The sequence below is a fragment of the Megascapheus bottae genome, chromosome 32 (assembly GCF_031878675.1).
Source record: "Megascapheus bottae isolate mThoBot1 chromosome 32, mThoBot2.hap1, whole genome shotgun sequence".
NCBI lineage: Eukaryota > Metazoa > Chordata > Mammalia > Rodentia > Geomyidae > Megascapheus > Megascapheus bottae.
Genome location: NC_143540.1, coordinates 5,634,220 through 5,652,554, shown reverse-complemented (window position 1 = coordinate 5,652,554; position 18,335 = coordinate 5,634,220). Strand labels below are relative to the sequence as shown.

The following is an 18,335-nucleotide window of genomic DNA, read 5'->3' as shown; positions in this document are numbered from 1 at the left end:
GTAGGGTGCCAACCTACAGCAAAAAAGAGCTCAGGTACAGCACCCACAATTCAAGCCCTCGACTGGCATAAAAATAAAATTAAAAATTAAAATACCTGTAAAATACAAATACGCGTTTCATCTCACCATTATATTATAATGACTTGTGAGCCCAAGTGACATATTTTTTTTCTTTCTTTCTTTCTTGCTTTCTTTCTTTCATTTTTGCTAGTCCTGGGGCTTGAACTCAGGGCTTGGGCACTCTACCACTTGAGCCACAGTACCACTCTGGCTTTTTCTGTGTATGTGGCACTGAGGAATCAAACCCAGGACTTCATGCATGCTAGGCAAGCACTCTACCACTAGCCACGTTTCTAGGCCATGTGTTTTCTGTAAAAATTAAACTGACAGGAAATTTGACTCTGATCCCTAAATATATCTGTCAGTCAGAGTCATCTCGTTACCTGGAGACAGATGTAGTTTCAGTTCTTCCCAAGACAATTGCAATTTTGCAGTTGGGATTCCCAGCTCCTAAACCGGAGGAGAAAAGGAGCAGATATCATTATACATGGATATGTCTGAGCCTTTCCAAGTTCCTTTCTGGTCAAAAGAAAAAAAATTGAGAAAAAAAAATCTTTGATTCATTGAACGTGTTGGACAAAGCTGTATGTCACCCAAGAAAAATGGCTAGGGAAGGACAAGACTGGATTGCAACAACAAAAGCTGTCATGTCCCAGTAAACAGAAGCATGGAAGCATGAGGCAGCTGGGACCCAAGAGACAACACTACAGCCCCCATTCACAGCACACCTGCCTGGGCTCTTCCATGTCTAATATTTTATGTGTCTGCCACAAAGAGGCTCTGATCCCGCCTTCACAGGCTGGGCTCCTTGCTTGTTCTTCTATGAAGGACACAGGAAAGGATTTGAAGATTAAAAAAAGAAAATTGCCGGGTATGCTACCTCACACTGCTCAGGAGGCTGAGATCTGAGGATTGTGGTTCAAAGCCAGACTGGGCACTAAAGTCTGAGAGACTCTTATCTCCAATTAACCACCAGCAAACCGGAAGCAGCGCTGTGGCTCAAGGGGTGGGACAGTAGCCTTGAGCTGAAGAGCTCAGGGACGATGCCCAGGCTCAGAGTTCAAGTCCCATGGCCCACAAAAAAAAATTATGGTGGCCGGGAGTTTGGCCTAGTGGTAGAGTGCTTGCCTAGCATGCACGAAGACCCGGGTTCGATTCCTCGGTACCACATACATAGAAAAAAAAGCCAGAAATGGTGCTGAGGCTCAAGTGGTAGAGCTCTAACCTTGAAAATCCAAGGACAATGCTCAGGCCCTGAGCTCAAGCCCATGAGTGTGGCCTAGTGGTAGAGTGTTTGCCTAGTATTCATGAAGCCCTGGGTTCGATTCTTCAGTGCCACATAAACAAGGAGTGGTACTGTGGCTCAAATGGTAGAGTGCTAATGTTGAGCACAGAGAGGCAGTGTCTACACTTTGAGTTCTAGTCCCAGGACTGGAAAAGAAAAAGAAGAGGAGAAGGAGGAGGAGGAAGAGGAGGAAGAGGAGGAAGAAGAGGAGGAGGAGGAGGAAGAAGAGGAGGAGGAGGAGGAGGAGGAGGAGGAGGAGGCAGCAGCGACTACTGAGAAAAGATTTACATTCTAACAGGCCAAGTCATAACTATTTCAATCCCACAGTAGAATACAAAGGGAATCTATTGGAGAGAGAAGGCAGTGTTACTGGAACTAGGAGGGGACCAGGAAATGGTAGGGTGCCACGGGCAGGTGCTCTGGAGGATTTTCTCATTTGTCCTCACTTCTCACTGGATGATAACTGGAAGCCAGCCGGCTAGCTCGTCAATACATTTCTACATCCCAATGGGGAGCCCACGGAGAGGCCGCCGAGTGAAATACAACATGGGGTTTGCTTCGTTTTTAAATTTCTCTCCTAGATTCCTTTTAATCTGAAGACCAGAGCTGCGGCTTGTGAACAACTTATTCCTTGAGTCCACGGGCGGGATTTCATCAGGGAAAGGGAGAGGAGCGGAGGGGAAAAGAGGGCCTAGAAGGGGTGAGGGTGTCCCCCCACGCCAGGCTGCAGCCAGAGTAGAGTAAGGACACACCTGAGCTGACAAGCAGGAAAAGCACAGATTTCTCTTATGTCACAATCTAGGCCCAACCCTAGATAAGATTTTTATCTAAGTCCAGAAAGGTAAGAGACCCTGGACCAACCCAACAGGAAATTTGAAAATAAAATTGGCGAATGGATGGCACTGGGTAATCATCAGATACTGAAGTACATCAAGCACAATTCTCTCTCCCATTTCCTCCCCCCAGCCAAGTAACTTCTTACTATACTGCGTATGAGACGAAGATGAAAACTATTTTTTTCCACCCAGTCTGGGAATTTGCAATAACATTCCATTACTAGATAAAGTAGAACAGGAAGAAGGTGTTAGATTGGAAAGAAAAGCAACGTTCACTCCTGTAAATTCCATGTTGTTGTTTTTTAAAAAATTAAATATACTTTTATTTAACCTTGGCCTTTCAGTCAAGCATCACAAATATATCATCTCTTAGCCACGAGCAGAAAGAACCTGGCAGAGGCAGCAGCTGAGAAACCTATTTATTGAAGTAGTTTTGCTTTTTCCCCCCTTTTTGTGTCCTTTTAAAGAACAGGATATAAATTGTCAGGAATGAGATATTGTAGAGGAAATAGGAGCAGCCCAAAGAACATTTCCACATAACTGCTGTGTAATGGACCCTGGTGAATGGAAACAGATGGCATGGATCAAAGTTTTCTTTCTTCAAGCTAGATTCTGTGGTGTCCCAAGACAGTTCGAGTGCCAAGATTGAGTCAGGAGGAAAAAATGCCATCTTCCTGAACATTTGCACGATATTTGCAAGTTCTTGGGCTCTTAAAACCACACAGTTATAAACAAAGTTATTTTCTAACAAAAAAGGAAAAGATGGTAAACTTGGGGGGGGGAGATCAAGACCACTGTGTGTAGACATGGAATGCTTCAGTGATACAAAAAAAAAAAAAAATCACGTAAGGCTGGGCGCGGTGGCTCACGCCTATAATCCTAGCTACTCAGGAGGCTGAGGTCTAAGGATCATGGTTCAAGGCCCAGCCGGGCACTAAAAAAGTCCGTGAGACTCATCTCAATCACCAGAAAACTAGAAGTAGCACTGTGACTCAAGGGGTAAGGTGGTAGCCTTGAACTGAAAAGCTCAGGGACAGCACCCAGGCCAAGAGGTAGGGCGGTAGCCTTGAGCTGAAGAGCTCAGGGACAGAGTCCAGACTCAAGAGTCCAAGTCCCACAACTAATCAAAAAAAAATCACGTAAGTCAAGTGCCAGTGGCTCAAGCCATTCTAATCTTAACCACTCAAGAGGCTGAGGTCTGAGAATTGTGGTTGGATGCCAGCTGGGGCAGGAAAGTCTGTGAGACTCTTAACCTCAATTAAGTGCCCAAAAGCTACAAGTGCAGCTGTGGCTCAGGTAGTAGAGTACTAACCTTAAGTAGGGGAGGGGTGGTGGGGGAAGCTCAGGGACAATGTCCAGGCCCTGAGCTCAGACCCCAGGACTGGCACCCCCCCCAAAAAAAATAAATAAATCGGAAAAAAAATCACCTAATGTGTAACACATGTGATCTGCCACAAATTCTTGTGGGTGTTTCCCCGACACACATTGAACTTAGTGTGAAATGCTCAGATTTTGCTTAGTTTCTGTTCTAACAGTCACAGTTCAGAGCGGAATAAAATAACAGCAGGAGGTAGGTATCCTTTGACAACCAAAGTCCTGTTTGTGAACTTCGTGTGCAGGAAAAAAGAAATCGATGGCGGTGGAGACCATCGTGTTATATTTAGTTACTGAGAAAGACAAACGCCCCATGGGTCCCATGATCTCTCTCATGTGGGAAATCTAGTCCAAAGCAAACAGACATAATGATTTGGGTGTAGAGGTAGGGGGACAGTTTTTTTTTTTGGGGGGGGGGTTGAGAGTCAGTGCACAAGGAGATGAAAGAAGAGAGTAAAAAGGGTGAATCTGGAAGAAAAAAAAAAGGAGAAGAGTGATAAAGAGTAATGGAGCCAGCCCTGGTGGTAGTTCAAAGCCAGGCTGGGCAGGAAAGTCCATGAGACACTTATCTCCAATGAACCACCAGAACGATGGAAGTGGCATGGTGGCTCAAAGTGGTGGAGCACTAGCCTGGAGCAAAAGAGCTCAGGGGCAGCACCCAGGCCATGAGTTCAAGCCCTCCCACTGACCAAAGTAAAAAAAAAATTTAAAAAGTAATGAAATCCTTTGTGAAACTAATGAATACTATATAAAAAAAAGGGAAAAGTTTTTTTTAATCATACGGACCCCTAGTTAAGGAATAAATATATGTATTCTCTCAAAGTTTACGTTCTTTTTCCTAGAGAAGTGCTTTTTGACATTTTTCTGAACCACCTTCAAAAGGCTTATGTCAGTTACTAGTATCAGTAGTACATGGCTACTGCACTACACATTTGTGGCTGGATCCCAAAACTCCATCGAAGCCGGGTGCAGCTCAGACACTATCCCTAGTCAGATTTCAGCCTCCTGAGGAGCTGGGATGACAGGCGTGAGCCACTGGCATCTGGAGGAGGCTTCTTCCTTTGTGCAACAAGACTAGACCCAAGCTGTTAACGACGAGGGCATGTGGTTAAAATAGCTTCTGCAGGGGAACACTGAGGCTAGCCTTGCATGAGAAAATAAGTTGGGCAACTGCCATGCAAATGTGAAGAGAGTCAAGTGCAAGTCCAAGTGGCTTGTGACAGTTTCTTTCTCTGGCTTGCATTCCCCAGACAAAGGGGTTCTGAGGTGTTCTGCTCACTAAAGGAGGGGGGATAGGAGAGTTTATATCCACGGTGACACCTGGAGAGCTCTGCAGTTCGGGAGATAAAGTGACATTTGTCCCAAATGTACTCTAGGACAATTAAGGAGTTTGGACTTTATGCACGGAACAACAATGTGCTCAAGTGGTTAAATTTCAGGAAAGCTCTCTTGGATCCCAGATAAAGGCGGGGTGTTAAACGAAAACAAAACTAGCAGGAGAGAGAGAGAGAGAGAGAGAGAGAGAGAGAGAGAGAGAGAGAGAGAGAGAGAGAGAGGAGAGAGAGAGAGAGAGAGAGAGGGGGGAAGGGAGGGAGGGAGGGAGGGAGGGAGGGAGGGAGGGAGGGAGGGAGAGAGAGATCCTTTTTTTCATCTGCACTCCAGCTTGCGGCTCTGGGATAAATTAAACAGGTTGGTGGCTTCTTTCTTTTCTCATTCTGACTCTAATGTGATTTTGTATTTATGCTTCTACATAGAAAGAGTTGAGACATAAAAGTTGAAGTGTCGACATGTGTAAAAACAGCAGTGTAAAAACAGCTGCATATGTTAGACTTGAAATGAAGATGTGAATATAGCAACAGGAAAATAACTTTCTACACTATTGCTTATCTATAGAGCTTTGTCAAAGTGCAAATAGGTTTTGGTGTGTCATTTTTCTGCTTTCTTTTGTCAACATTGTTGTTTCTCCTTATAATAATTATAAAAAGCAAATAAATAAATAAATAATTAAATAATTATAAAAAGCGTCCAAATGTCTTTGTCTATATTTGCCAGGAAGGATAATTTCTGCAAATAATTTCTATTCCTGGTCATATTTGTTCACATGGCTAGTAAGAATATTATTTTTACAATGCCTTTCCTTAGTATTGTATATTATCAGGCTCTAGATTTCTGTGGTAACAGACAAGAACTAAGTTCATATTTGTGTTAATAATTAATGCATAAGTAAAAGATTTAATCTTCTCTTGGACTGGAAATTTTCAAATGATTTTTTTTTTTTTGGCCAGTCCTGGGCTTGAGCTCAGGGCCTGAGCACTGTCTTTGGACTTTCTCAAGGCTAGAGCTCTACCACTTGAGCCTCAGCACCACTACCGGCTTTTTTCTATGTATGTGGTACCGAGGAATCGAACCCGGGTCTTCTAGGCAAGCACTTTAACCACTAGGCCAAACTCCCGGCCCCTCAAATGATCTTAATGATAATAAAATAGTCATTCTGCAGCAATATGTGCATGCAGTAGAAATAGCACAGCGAAACTCCTTTGTATAAATGGCATGTGCTAATAAGGAAGAAGATACTTAAAGCCCGGCACTTGGTTTTTGCCTGATGAAAGCTTTCATTTTGCTTTTCTCATTCTCAGAGGGTTAGTTAGCAGGCTGATTTGAAGGTAGTGTTCTCAGAATTGATTCTGTACAGTTCCTTGAGATTCTTCAAAGGAGGAAAACACCCATAGGAAGATCAAAAGGCTGGGGGATGGGGGTGCAGTGTGATTAAAACAAGATTTAATACTACTACAAAGACCCTGAAAGTCACTTCACTATGCATTAGAGGTTGTGAAATGTTGGCAAGGTTGCTATTCACCCACAGAGCTCATTTAACCTGGAGAGCGGCGCTTCCTGGCGCAGGGTTCCCGCCATGCTAGAGGAGCAGGTTGGGACAGGTTCTTTGGAGACAGAATATCCAGGTTCCTTACGGAGGGGCATGTCACAGGAAAGGGTGTGGACGCTCTGCTGTGCTGCTGCCACCTGCTGGCAGGTTAGCATAGGGCCACCGATGGTGAGGGCCAGAGCAGGAGCGGTGCAGGGGCCAACTTACCACCAACTTACCACCCAGGCAGCCTTGAGCTTCATGTTTAGGGGCTTTGTTTGTTTGTTTGTTTGTTTGTGGTGGTGGTGGCCTTGAACTCCAGGCCTGGGCGCTGTCCCTGTTTTGTTCAAGGCTAGTGCTCTACTACTTCTAGCCACAGCAGCACTTCCAGGTTTCTGGTAGTTCCTTGGAGCTAAAAGTCCCCTGGGTTTGTCTCCTTGGGCTCGCTGTGAGTGGCGATCCTCAGATCCTCAGCTCTCAGCCTCCTGAGTAGCGAGGTGGTGTGAGCCGCCAGCGCCTAGCTACGGGGCTTAAAAAATTTAACCGATTAACTTTATTACCTTTAGAGGGGTTTCAATTCAAGCCTTGAGTTTGGTCTTGGGGAAACTGAAGTTCTGAAGGCAAATGATGGTGTCTAATCTTGGGCCTAGAACCCAGTACAGCTCCTGTGAGCACTTCTCCGAGCTCAGAGCAGGAGTGGGGTCTCTGGGGAAAGGAGCGATGGAGGCATCGCTGAGCCAGAGCAGGTTGCTCTCGGGTGAATTCAACTCGGTGTCCTGGGTTCTTTCCGCCCTCTAGGTGGGGGCCATGGCTCTGGATTCGAACCAGTCGGCTGACTACTACTACGAGGAGGGCGAGCTGAACGGCACCCACGACTACAGTCAGTACGAGGCGGTCTGTGTGAAGGAGGAGGTCAGACAGTTCGCCAGAGTCTTCCTCCCTGCCTTCTTCGCCGTGGCTTTCATCGCTGGGCTGGCTGGCAATTCCGTCGTGGTAGCCATTTACGCCTTCTATAAGAAGCAGCGAGCCAAGACAGACGTGTACATCCTCCACCTGGCTGTGGCTGATCTGCTCCTCCTGTGCACACTGCCTTTCTGGGCAGTGAATGCCGTGCGCGGGTGGATTCTGGGCGAGGCCATGTGCAGAGTCACGTCGGCCTTGTACACGGTGAACTTTGTCTCGGGGATGCACTTCCTGGCCTGCATCAGCATGGACAGGTACTGGGCAGTGGCCAGGTCTCCCCGGCAGGCCGGGGCCGGGAGGCCTTGCTGGATCATCTGCTGCTGTGTGTGGATGGCTGCCATCTTGCTGAGTCTCCCCAAGCTGGTTTTTCATACGGTCAACGCCCATGGCAGGTGCATCCCTATCTTTCCCTATCAGCTGGGGACCTCGGTGAAAGCAGCCATCCAGATGCTGGAAGTCTGCATCGGATTTGTCGTTCCCTTCCTGATTATGGGGGTGTGCTCCTCTCTCACGGCCCGGACTCTCCTCAGGATGCCCGACATGAAAAAGTCTCGACCCCTCAAGGTTCTGCTGGCGGTGATGTTAGCTTTCATCACCACGCAGCTGCCTTATAACATTGTCAAGTTCTGCCAGGCCATCGACAGCATCTACTCGCTGGTCACCACCTGCGACACCAGCAAACGCATGGACGTGGCCATCCAGGTGACAGAAAGCATCGCGCTCTTCCACAGCTGCCTCAACCCACTCCTCTACGTCTTCCTGGGAGCCTCTTTCAAGACCTACATCATGAAGGTAGCTAAGAAATACGGGTCCTGGAGGAGGCAGAGACAAGTCGTGGAGGAGATCCCTTTCGATTCCGAGGCTCCCACGGAATCCACCAGTTCGTTTACTATTTGAAGGGCAAATGGTCCTGCTTCTGCCTTGGTCATGCGTCACCATGCACCTTCCTCAGACACACACGCCTGCCTTGCCCTGAAACTCTGGTTTTGAACTTACACTAAGAGGGCAATTTGGGGTATAGACAGGATGAAGACAGAACCCAAGAAGATCAGGCAACAGTAAATGTACACAACGTGAAGATTAAAGTTAATATCATAGGAAAATACTAGCAGCAGGCAGAGATGACAGCATTATATTGAAAAGAACTTTGAGATGATGGAGTTGTTTTATATCTTGATTACAGTAGTGGTTACACAAATCAATACTTTACACAATGATACTATCATTAAGATAAATCAGGGGTTCTTCCAAGGGGGACGGGGAGTCTGTATCACTCTTTACCATCTTTATCATTTCCTAGGAATTTGTAATAATTACAAAATAAAATTTACTTAAAAAAAACTCTCCTGTGTTGGAAGTTAGGCAATCTAAAACTGATTAATAAAGAGGCTTCTGTGGAGAGGCATTCATAATTGCTTTAATTATCTAAGTGTCAATGAAAGTACAATTTCCCTGCATAATTTTAATACTCGAACATCTGGGCAGTAAAATTTAATTCTCTGTGTTTCCTCATTTGTAAAGGATTTCAAAAGATCTCAAAAAGAATAACAATTAATAACCCGTTACATCCTACCCCTCAAAGGACAAAAAAAAAACACTCATAGGCTTTTCTGGCTCTTTCATACATTCTTGGTAAGTTTCTAACCACAGAATTTGCTTCTAGGCTGTCAACTTTCTTTAAATAATAACTAAAGATAATTTCCCAATATCTTTTGGATTTATCATGTATATTCTGGAAGCAATATTCAAATTATCATGGTTATCTATACCTATGTGCACGTATATAAGCACACAGCCCAGTCCTGAGGCTTAAATAAGCTCAGGGCCCGGGTACTGTCGCTGAGCTTTCCTGCTCAGAACTAGCATTCTACCACTTGAGCCACAGCTCTGCTTCTGGCAGACATAAGAGTCTCAGGGACTTTCCTGCCCGGGCTGTCTTTGAGCCACGATCCTCAGATCTCAGCCTCCATCGTAGATAGGATTACAGGCGTGAGCCACCAGTGCCTGGCTGGCATATGTATTTTTAAACAACAGATACAGGGACTACAACAAAGAGTACTGAACCCAAGGCTTGGTGTACATGTTCAACATGCACTTATAGCTTACTTTGTATGTGTGTGCTGGTACTGAGGCTTGAACTCAGGGCCTCATACTATCATTTGGCTTTCATGCTCAAGGCTAGCACTATACCACTTGAGCCACAGCTCCACTTTCAGCTTTTTGTTGGTTACTTAAAGGTACAAGCCTCTCAGATTTGGCTGCTGGAGCTGGCTTCAGATCCCAGCCTACTGTGTAGCTAGGTTGATGGATGTGAGCTTGCTGGCACCTATCACCTACTGTTTTCAGATCTGAAAAGGCAAAATATAAAGGTTTCCAACCATTCTTGATCATGAACATCTCACAGTCGGGCAACGTGGCATTACGTGGCACAAAGGGCCGGCCCACTGAGGGAGCCGTGAGGGGAGACACTCACCACTGCTCCACCACTTCTTGCCAGTTACCACATAGCTGTCCCCATCTCGCTGGATGCTGCATTCGATATTGGTGGCATCACTGGAAGCGACATCCGGTTCTATGAGGAAACAAAGGCTGGACTTACAGGCAGGAAGATTACCACTGGCTTGCAAAGAGGCTTAGATAAGAGAAGGAAAACAGGGTGGACAGTGGTACCCTTCTCCTTCTTCACCTCCCATTGGCCCTGCACTGTGTCCTGGTCCCACCCCTAACCTCCACATCACAGGACGGGAGTGCAGTGTCGTGTACTGGGAGAAGTATGGAGCACAAGATCTGAACTCTGACGTGTGGCCCTGGCTCCTTCACGGATGTGTGTATGACTCTGGGATAAAACTCAGTTACTTCTCCAAAAAGACAAACAAACAAACAAAAAAAGACTTCATTTATCTCACAGAGGAAATCTGTGCCAAATGTTGGCAAGCTGGATTTCCCTGCCATATTAGTTTACTATCTTAGACGATTTCTAACCATGCCCTTAAGATTTTTCAAAGTCACGTACCTGCTCAAACCCTAAGTCTCCAGGGAAGGTTTCTATGGGATTCTCTTAAGTAAACTGCCTTCCTTTCAGTGTGTAGGAATGGCCGGGCTCCATGTGAGATTCCTGCTTCTCCATTAGTTAAGCTCTTCTAACATCGAGATGCAGGTTTTTGAGGAAGGGGGTCTTGCACTTGTTTTGCTGCTCTGGGTAGTGCAGCACACAGTAAGAGCTCAACAAATGCTTCTTAGTGAAGCATTTACTGCCTTACTGTAAATAGTTATGGAAAACAATACAATCTGGCCATTACTGAAAGCACTCCAAATTTTAAGTAAATCACATCCGGTTGAATTGGGAAATACAATCATGAGACAATGATTTTGTCTTTTGGAGTGTTTTTGATGACTGTTTTCCTGTGTTCAAATGGCATCCAAAGCATATTCGTTCATTCACATGTCCCTTGTATTCTTTTCCCACAGGATGATAGTTTGAGCCGTATGGCCACCATCCGTTCAAGTTCTGTTTTTCTACGTTTATGGACTAGTTGAGCAGTTTCTAGCAATTATCACCAGGATGAAGATTTCATATGGGAGAGCAATAAATAGCCCTCAATATCCATGGACAGCAGTTTTAGAAATGCCAGTTTACAATCTGCGAGTTCTAGGGGTGGAAGTCTTGAGCTAAAGAGTTCAGGCAGGGAAGAGTGTCCAGGCCCAGAGTTCAAGTCCTATGACCGACAAAATAAATAAATAAACAAATAATAAAAATATGCACGTTCGCTCTGCTGCTGCTCTTTTCACAGGCACCAGAATGCCCCATGATGTTCTGTGCACTTAAGAATGCAACATTAAAGGCTGAGTGCTGGTGGTGCCCGCCTATCATCCTAACTACTCAGGAGGTTGAGATCTGAGGATTACAGTTGGAAGCCAGCGCAGGAAGGAAAGTCTGTGAGACTCTTATCTCCAATTAAACACCAAAACAGCAGGAAGTGGAGCTGTGGCTCAAAGTGGTACAGTGCTCGAGCATAAAAGCTTAGGGACAGGGCCCAGACCCTGAGTTCAAGCTCTATGGCCAGCAAAGTCAATCAATCAAGCAATACAACATTGAAAATTAGGTTCAAAGTAAGTGATGTTCACCATTCTGATCACACAGAGTCACATCCCACACTGCTTCCACTGACCACGACAGCCCCAGCAAGAACTCCTTACCTGTCATACAGAAGGCAGAAGCGATGCTCCCCTGAAGAAGAGGTTCCAGCCAGCGCTGCTTCTGCTCCTCACTTCCGTACAGGTGCAACACCTCCATGTTCCCTGTGTCTGCACATCAGAAGCAAAAACACTTGCTGGTGGGCACTGGTGGTGCACACCTGTTATCCTAGCTCCTCAGGAGGCTGAGGTCTGAGAACCACAGTTTGAAGCCCGCCCAGGCAGCAAAGTCCCAGAGACGCTTACCTCCAATTAAGCATCAAAAAAGCCAGAAGTGGAGCTGTGGCTGAAAATGGTAGAGAGCTAGGCTTGAGCACAAAAGCTCAAGGACAGTACCCAGGAAGGCCCTGAGCTCAAGCCCCAGGACTGCCATGCACATACAAAACCACTTGCTTTCTATTTCAAACTTGGGCCAGTGTAACATCCAGGACCTTGCATGGGTAATATGGATGCACACCTTTTTAAAATTAATGATTGCTAGCAAAAATATTCTCACAATGCATAAAATATGATTTGAAATGGGGGCATATATATACACATATATATATATATATTTATTTTTTAGGTCTACCTGAGTCTGTGTGCAAATCAACATGTACATTTTCCCCTTTCCTATTTTCCATGCACCTGTGTTACCTAGGTGACTATAACACCTGAGTAGTTAGTTGCTAGGTGCTAGGGCCAGCTAGGTGCTCTCCCCTTTTCCAACCTATGCTGGGGGCTGCTGGTTCAGATGTAATCCTAACTACTCAGGAAGCTGAGATTGAAAATCACAGTTTGAAGTCAGACAGGCAGGCAAAATCCTGAGACCCTTATCTTAAAGTAACCCATCAAAAATCTGGAAATGGAGCTGTAGTTCAAATGGTAGAGCACCAGCCTTGAACAAAAAAGCTAAGGGAGGAAGTGGCACTGAGATTTAAGGGGGTAGGGCGGTAGCCTGGAGCTGAAGAGCTCAGGGACAGCGTCCAGGCCCAGAGTTCAAGTCCCATGACTGACAAAAAAAAAAAAAAAGGTTAAGGGAAAGCAGCCAGGCCCTGAGTACAGTACTGGGATGAGAGAGAGCAAGAGAGTCAGAGACAGAGAGACAGAGACAGAGACAGAGGTTAAACTCCATCTTGTTTTCACAGTTCAAAGTTACTGAACAGTAAAATGATAACAGAATCTATACATCAATGGCTTTGTGCAGAAACACATCATCTAATAGAACAAAATGTTAACACTTCAAAATAGCAGTGAAAACGCGGTTTGTAACAAACATAGTAACCTGGTGCTTGACAGTTAAACACATTTGGGGCGAAATGGCATTTTCCGGTTTCTTCTGCAATCAGTGCGTAGTCCACCTGGCTGAGCCCACTCACAGCTGGCAGAAACAGGTTCCAGAGCCCCTCGGCTTTGGCCATTTCCTGCCAAGGGGAATGGACATGCCAACGTCATCAAAGTTTGCCATGACTCTAAAGCAACTTAATGGTAAAACATACCTCTTATTTATACTTTTTGAAAGTTGAAAAAGACTTAGTCTTATTTAAGTGCATGCTAGGGAAAGCCAAATGACTGTTCATTTATATTTAAATCAAAAGTGTCTCAACTGTTTGAGAAATGACTTTTCCTCTAGGCTACCTTAAGATTTTGGCTGGAAGACAAATCTGCTTGAGGCTTTCTAATCAGTACCACTTCCCACCTTCCACAGGTAAGTGCGGTTATGCCAAATATATCACCCTATGAGCTCCAGTTTCTTATGTGTGTGTAGATACGAGATCTACATTAGGCCATATGGTGCAAATGTCCCCTCTACCTCTCTTCTTCCATCACTCTGTGGGTGGTTGCCCCAACCCAAGGCCTTGAGCATGCCATGCAAGTGCCCTGCAACCAAGCACTACTGACCCCACTTTCATTCCAAGACCGCTTCTGGCTTTTCTGTGTCTGTGGTACTAGGGAATTGAACTCAGGCCTTGGTGTATGCTGAGCCTCATTCCCAGTCCTGGATTCTACTTTTAATGTTCCTTTGAAAAAGTTATTACCGATATATTTCTATGACAAGAACAACAAAACCTAGGGTCACCAGAAATGCCGGCACAGGAATTTTCCCATGCTCACATTTTGTTTTCTCCTTACCTTGAGTTTATCTATCACAGAGGGCTGTCTCCACACGCCTGCTGAATTTTCATTCTGTACGTAGTATTCGTGGACTTCCTTAAAGCAATAAAAGGAGAGAAAGTTAGCTTGATTTAATGTAGAGAAAACTACATCATAAAACGATATGTGAATATACATTTTTAAGTGAAGCAACTTTTCCCAGCTGCTATTTAACCCACAATATGTGTGTGTGTGTGTGTGTGCGCGCGCATGTGAGTCTGATGAATGTAGACAAGGCTAGACTAGAACTCACCATCCTCCTGCCTCTCAGCCTTTCAAATGCCAAGTCTACAAGTTACACGTGAGCTGTGCCAACATGCCCAGCTATTGATGTATCTTTTTTAAAAAGCAGAGATTCATAAAAATCAAAAAGCTTTTACTGTTCACAAAAAGTATTCTACCTCCACTATTGGACAGTAATAATCCTATATCCAAGATGGAAGTGTTACTTGAGGGCAATGAAACCCTAAACAAAAGGGTTAGGTAAAATATTACAAGCGATTCAAATGTATGTTTAGGAATGCATAAGGGTAGTGGAAGGAATTTAAGCGCCTTTAGGCCATGAACAGCTATCTGGCAAGGAGGCAAGGGTCTATGCGTTCCCAGACACCAGGCTGAATGGTTCCTGTCATTTCTGTCAGGAAGTCGGTTGAATTGGAAGATTTCCTGTTTAGGGTTGTTTATTATTTCCATCTTTTGTGTTGCCTTAAAAATAGTCGATACTATTGTGTTTGGTGATAAATAGGTTGCATGGAATATTTATGATGTCCTTGTGTCTGAGTACCTCTGTATGAGACTGTGGTCCTAAGACACTATGCTGGCATTTATGCAATCATTTGAACATAGGATTTAAGGTTTCATGCTCCAACCTCTGTTTAGAGAACTGTAAAATGTAGTCGTAGTATAGGAGCACTCAAAGTTAAATAACATACCTCTCTACAAAAGGAATCCTTAAAATAGGCAACATAATTTATAAAGCCAGGTGTGGTGGTGTGTACCACCGCTAGTGGCAGCGGCGTGGAATCTGAGGCTAGATGAATAAGATAAAGGTTTTAGGCCCCCCTGGGCAACAGAGAAAGACCTTGGCTCAAAACATAAAAAAGATGAACGAAAGACAAATGCAGAAGATGACTGAAGAAAAGTACACTTGGCATGACTGCCATCAAGAAGAGGTAGCAAAGGAGAGCTAAGGAGATATTCTGAGCAGCAAGAGAAGAGACAGTAGCAATGAAGAAATGAGGCGAGCCCCTGAATGTTAGGAATAGAAGAAACTCTGTCTGGTGCCTGGCTGATCTTCCCCGAACACCACCTTCAACATGCTGCCTCCTTATTTAATAACTGAGCTATGACTGGGAGGGAGTGTTGGCTCAGAATCGTATCCTAGAGCTTCCAAGAATGTGTATTAACTTTCAACTTTACGTCTGCCAGAAAAAATCAACACTTCCCTCCCCACCCCAGTACATTCCTACACATAGGACAGTGTGATTAATGTTCTATTTGTTACAAATGTATTCTGCAGGCAGGGGCTGGTGGATCATGCCTAGAATCCTAGCTACTCAGGAGGTTGAGATATAAGGCTTGTGGTTCAAAGCCATCCTGGACAGGAAAGTCTATGAGACTCTTATCTCCAGGTAGCCACCCCCCCAAAAAACCCCAAAAAACTGGAGTTACAGTTCATGTGCTCTCAGGGACAGTGCCCAGGTGCTGAGTGCAAGGCCCATAACTAACCAAAAACAATACTGTACTTTGCATCCTATGTTATGTTCCTTGTTCCTATTTTACATGCTATTTTTAGGACTTTCTATCAATGTTACATAGGAAGAACAGGTTTTAAAAATTTTTGTAGATATCGAGTTATATTCTCCTTCATGCTTTTCTAGGAGTTTTGAAGGTCATTAGGATAATTCTGTGAAAACAGGACTGGCAAGAGGTGATAAGGGATGAGAGAGGATAATGGGAAGATGAATATGATCACAATGCAGTGTGTGTGTGTGTGTGTGTGTGTGTGTGTGTGTGTGTGTGTAGATGTCACAATAAATCCCATTAAATGTGATTTGGAAAAAGAAAAGATTGGTTCCATGAAACTGATATCTTTTTCTTAGAATTTAAAATACATAAAAATAAAAAGAAGGGCCAGGGAAGTGGCGCTATGGCTCAAGAGGTAGGGCAGTCGTCTTGAGCTGAAGAGCTCAGGGACAACACCCAAGCCCAGAGTTCAAGTCTCATAACCAAAAAAAAAAAAAGAGCTAGGAGCATAGCCTAATGACAGAGTGCTCACCTAGCATGCCTCAGTTTCACATACAAAGAAAAAGGAGCTGGAAGTGGCACTATGGCTCAAGTGGCAGAGTGCTAGCCTTGAGCAAAAACTGTACAAGGACAGTGCCTGGGCCCTGAGTTCAAGCCCCAGAACCAGCAGAAAAAAAAAGAAGAAAAGAAAAAAGGAAAAAGAAACTGAGAGCAAGGATCTTAGTGGCTAACAATGTATGATGGTAGAATGTCGGTGTACTAGAGCTCAATGGTAGGGCACAAGGCCCTGGGTTCCATCCCCAGTGCTGAATAAAGAAAAGAAAAAACAAGACAAAACAAGCTGGCCACTAGTAGCTCCCGCCTCTTATCCCAGCTTCTTAGAAGGTTAAGATCTGAGAATTGTGGTTCGAAGCCAGCCTGGACATGAAAGTCTATGAGATTCCAATGAACCCCCAGAAAACTGGAAGTGGCTCCATGGCTTAAAGTGGTACAGTGCTAGCTTTGAGCTGAAGAGCTCAGAGACAGTGCCTAGGCCTAAAGTTCAACCCCTGCCACCCCCCCCAAAAAAAAGCAGTCTTGAGTGAAGGAAGACTGTCTGTGGGGAGAACCACACCATGGTTCTCTCCCCACAGCACGGACACTGAGCCGCAGCGCTCACCCGCGGTGCTAGAGCGCATGGCCAGTAGTCCTTACAATACCTTTTCAGCGGGGAGGACGTGCTGTTTCATGAAACGCTTCACCTTCTCAAGGACCTCCTGGCCTTTCCTAGTCTGCACAAACAACTGTTGGGTATTATCCACGCGTGGCAGTTCAGTATTAAAAGATCTTCAGCCAAAAAAGAAGAAGAAGAAGAAGAAGAAAAAAAAGCCAAACAAACAGAGGTTACAAAGAAGTCCCAAATCCTGATGATACAGGTTCTCCAGAGAATGTGAAGTATCTCCAGCTAACCAAAAGTATCGCTCAGAAGGAGCTGAGGCAGAGGCAAACGTTCTGGGGATGGCATCACCCGTGCGGCCAGCCAAGCGTGGGATATGCCTCAAAGAGTGCTCCCCTGATGGAGACAGGAGTGCCAATGCCGCTTGGGAGACGTGGACACAGAATTTCATGCAATTTTACGGCTCTGAGAGAAAGCCATATTTCTAAATTAATAAATTGTCTTATATAATAGATACTTTTTTATTTTGCCAGTCCTGAGGCAACATATAACACATATATACATATCTATATTTATGTGTGCATACTTTATGTGTGCATACTTTTTTTGGTCAGTCATGGGACTTGAACTCTGGGCCTGAGTGTTGTTCCTGAGTTCTTCAGCTCAAAGCTACCACCCATACCCCTTGAGCCACAGCCCCACTTTTGGTTTTCTGGCAGTTATGTGGAGATAAGAGTCTCACAGACTTTAGTGCCCAGGCTGGCTTTGAACCACGATCCTCAGATCTCAGCCTCCTGAGTAGCTGAGTTTATAGGCATGAGCACCACGCCCAACTGTATTTCTATATTGAAAAAAATCGTGGCCATGGGGCCGGGAGTTTGGCCTAGTGGTAGAGTGCTTGCCTAGCATGCACGAAGACTTGAGTTCGATGCCTAGGTACCACATACATAGAAAAAAGCCAGAAGTGGTGCTGAGGCTCAAGTGATAGAGCTCTAGCCTTGAGAAAGTCCAAGGACAGTGCTCAAGCCCTGAGCTCAAGCCCATGACTGGCAAAATAAAAAAAATCTGTGGCCAGGCAGAAGTGGCTTCTGCCTGTAATCCTGGCTACTCAAGAGGCTAAGACCTGAGGACTATAGTTCAAAGCCAGCCCAGTGCAAGTAGAGAGGACCATGAGACTCTTATCTCAATTAACAAACAGAAAGCTGAAAGGAGAGGTGTGGCTCAAGAGATCAGTGGCAACCTTAAGTGGATAAAGCCAAGGGATAGCATCCAGGTCCTGAGTTCAAGCTCCAGTACTAGCATAAGAAAACAACAAAATGACTGCAGTTAGCAACAGCAATCCTGACATTGAGGAAAAAACCACCTTCCTATCCTGTTACAGTTTAGGGCTCCTATTTATGGAACAGTGATTTGTGAACTGTGTAAATGAACAGCGCAAAGGTTTTGGGAAACATACCTACAGCTCTAGTTTGAGTTAATGCGAAGAGTCTATTTTCCTTACCGCTTTGAGAGTTGTAATCCAGTTTCTGCCAGTGGTTGCACAGTGTTGGCAAACAGAAAGCTATCCTCAGATGAATTATTTCCCAAAAGGTATCTGTTGTACACTCCCTATAAGTAAATTAGCATAGAACAAACTTTACTGACAAAATGTCCTTCAACTGTCTTTTCTTTCTAATTTCTAGTCTTGATAAAGCATCTCAATTTTTTAAAACCCTTAAGACTCAA

The 18,335-nt window shown here is 44.8% G+C and overlaps 2 protein-coding genes across 2 annotated transcripts in view; one reads left to right on the top strand and one right to left on the bottom strand.

Annotated features, from left to right (window-relative positions):
- Positions 1–18,335, bottom strand: part of Acad11 (acyl-CoA dehydrogenase family member 11) — a 36,378-nt gene that overhangs the window by 8,953 nt on the left and 9,090 nt on the right. Inside the window, exons 8-14 of the mRNA XM_090323240.1 lie at positions 18,112–18,218; positions 16,654–16,780; positions 13,688–13,765; positions 12,840–12,978; positions 11,579–11,686; positions 9,855–9,953; positions 444–510 (exon numbers count right to left, since the gene is read on the bottom strand). Of these exons, the coding sequence (XP_090179366.1) occupies positions 444–510; positions 9,855–9,953; positions 11,579–11,686; positions 12,840–12,978; positions 13,688–13,765; positions 16,654–16,780; positions 18,112–18,218 (725 nt within the window). The remainder of the gene's footprint in view (positions 1–443; positions 511–9,854; positions 9,954–11,578; positions 11,687–12,839; positions 12,979–13,687; positions 13,766–16,653; positions 16,781–18,111; positions 18,219–18,335) is intronic.
- Positions 5,186–8,786, top strand: Ackr4 (atypical chemokine receptor 4). Its single transcript, XM_090323239.1, has 2 exons — positions 5,186–5,244; positions 7,217–8,786. Exon 2 carries the CDS (start codon positions 7,226–7,228, stop codon positions 8,276–8,278), a length of 1,053 nt encoding a protein of 350 aa, XP_090179365.1. The 5' UTR covers positions 5,186–5,244; positions 7,217–7,225; the 3' UTR covers positions 8,279–8,786.